General features: G+C 34.6%; 1 protein-coding gene across 1 annotated transcript in view; it reads right to left on the reverse strand.

The window, feature by feature from the left end:
* Positions 1-6: 6 nt before the first annotated feature.
* Positions 7-2,370, reverse strand: part of STAG2 (stromal antigen 2) — a 91,517-nt gene continuing 89,153 nt past the window's right edge. The window contains 1 exon segment of the mRNA XM_010857192.1: positions 7-780. Coding sequence (XP_010855494.1) covers positions 757-780 — 24 coding nt within the window. The 3' untranslated portion in view covers positions 7-756.

Consider the following 2,370-nt stretch of genomic DNA (forward strand, 5'->3'; position numbering starts at 1 on the left):
GTGGCACTACTGGAAGGAATATCACAACATTACATTTTTATCTTAAAGGACAAGCAAACTTTCAGGGTTGATAATGGGATAAGCATGTTTGAGACTGGTTACCTTCTGGCAGTTCACTGCATCTGGGTATTTCTGAAAAGTATAGAGAAGCTCTTGGATTTTAAAAATATCTTAAAATACATTTTAGATGAAAAAATTGTAAAAGTTCTGCTTATAAGTTTACTTTTCTCCACAATTACAATATTTAAAAGAAAGCCTCGATTGATGTTTCAAGCATTTAAATTTAGAATGCTAAAAACAATTCTATCCTATAATTTCAGGGCAGGGGAATACTCATCCTTAACTTTGTTTCTTGGATGTAAACAGAAATCCAGCAGAGGTCATCATTACTTAGTACACCCAGTAAATAAATGTAAGAGGATTCACGTCTGTACCAAATGCCTCTTCAGATTGTTATAGTTTCTTTAAAAAAAGCATGAAATAATTGATTCAAAAGCCAACTAACAGCGCATAAATAAAATATTTACTTTCTAAGAAAAACTGTAGCTTATCATCAAATTGTTTACTTGTCCTTTACTTTTTTCAGGCAAACAAAACTGCCCCTCAAATGCACTTGATCTTGGTAAGTATAAGCACGTCATATTCTCCTTAGAGAAAAATCTGTACAGAATTTCACTGTATCTACCACACTTTATTTTAAAATTTCCTCTTCCACTTAGAAAATGACTTCACCAGAGACTTAATTGCGTACTGGTATTAAAACATTGACACCCCAAGAACCTAATGAGAGAGGGAAAAAAAAAATCTTGTTAAAATTGTCATTCATTTCTTTGTAAAATATATTACATTAATACTTGGCAATATTAAGTTTAATAACATGCTAAAAGTCACTTTGAAAAATTCCCCTCTTCAGATATATAATTCTAAAATTATAATTACCATTAACATAAAATGAAATAACATCAGGCCTAATCACAATCCTACCTACCTCATAAATATAACTAAAAGCATAAATCATGTCTCATTTATATGTTTATACATACCCCTAATGCCTAGATAATGCCCTGAACACAGGCACCCAACATATGTTGAATGAACAAATAAATGTGCTGCTTGACATACACTTCTGGCACAAGAATGTCTGGCAAACTCAGTCATTTGCACTGTGAAATGGGTATCATGAACACGCAGACCAAAAACATCCAAGAACAATATAAACACGTAGAAAATAGGAAGCATTCTTTAGGAAAGCTGGACTGAATGAACAGGTCTACTAATTTGAAAAAATCAAGTTAAGTAAAGGTAAAATCTGAGCAAAAAGTTGTATTGATGCTTTTCATTACATTTTGGGGTTTCCCTCGTAGCTCAGCTGGTAAAGAATCTGCCTGCAATTCAGGAGACCAGGGTTTGGTTCCTGGGTTGGGAACTCGAGAAGGGAATGGCAACCCACTCCAGTTAAATTTCACTCCATTACATTTCAGCTGGGGAAACAATGCTAGGTAAAAATCTAATCATTACTTGTCACAAACTTAAAAAAGTAAAAGCAGGTAATGAATGGAGCAACTCCTTCTTGTTTGTTAAGCAAGAAGAAGTTACAACTTTTAGTTCTGTACATACTATAAGTTGGGCTCTTCAAGTAAATTTCCAACACTTATTATGACAATTGAGTAATATTTTTAAAATACTATAATGAGCTAGTGAAAACTGATAATTAAAGCCAGAGGTAATGATCTAAGACTGGGATTACAAAGGGCACTTACTTGTAAATTAAATCTCACTTTAACAAAAGTTATAGAACTCACAAATTGCTTTGATCTGAATTGAAGGACCTATGTATTTTCAGACCAGGAAACAAATATCTATCTGATTGCAGCCTCCAAGAAGCAAATCATCAAGTAAAGTGTTTGGAATCCCCAGGAATGAGAACAATAGAGGATTAATGTACCCCATTCTTACCAGTCATCCATCAAAACCACCACCACTACTGGCCCCTTGCCCACCCCACCCCTAAAGGTTAAGCGTTCTCCTTTTTAGTTTTAAGAGTCAGAGTTTGGGTGGTTAGAATGTTTCCAAAGAGGCCTAGGTGATAGGTGATGTTTAAAAATCCCTTCTAGCCGTAACACTCTGACTCTGGGTAATGGAAGATCTAATGATGAATGAAAGGATAAAATCTTAATTGACAGTTTTAGTGTGGAGTGTGGCATGAAGATGAACTCAAGTTCTTTCCAAACCAAGGGTCTACCTAGAAATAGCCTGAACAGATCTTTTTTCCCCCTCCTCCTGGGTTTGTACAGACAAGGTTATAAAGGAGATTCTTCTAGAAGAACATTAAATTTGCTCCATTATACCAAACCCTTCCTTTACCAATTT

Source organism: Bison bison, unplaced genomic scaffold, assembly GCF_000754665.1.
Source record: "Bison bison bison isolate TAMUID 2011002044 unplaced genomic scaffold, Bison_UMD1.0 scf7180017864378, whole genome shotgun sequence".
Classification (NCBI taxonomy): domain Eukaryota; kingdom Metazoa; phylum Chordata; class Mammalia; order Artiodactyla; family Bovidae; genus Bison; species Bison bison.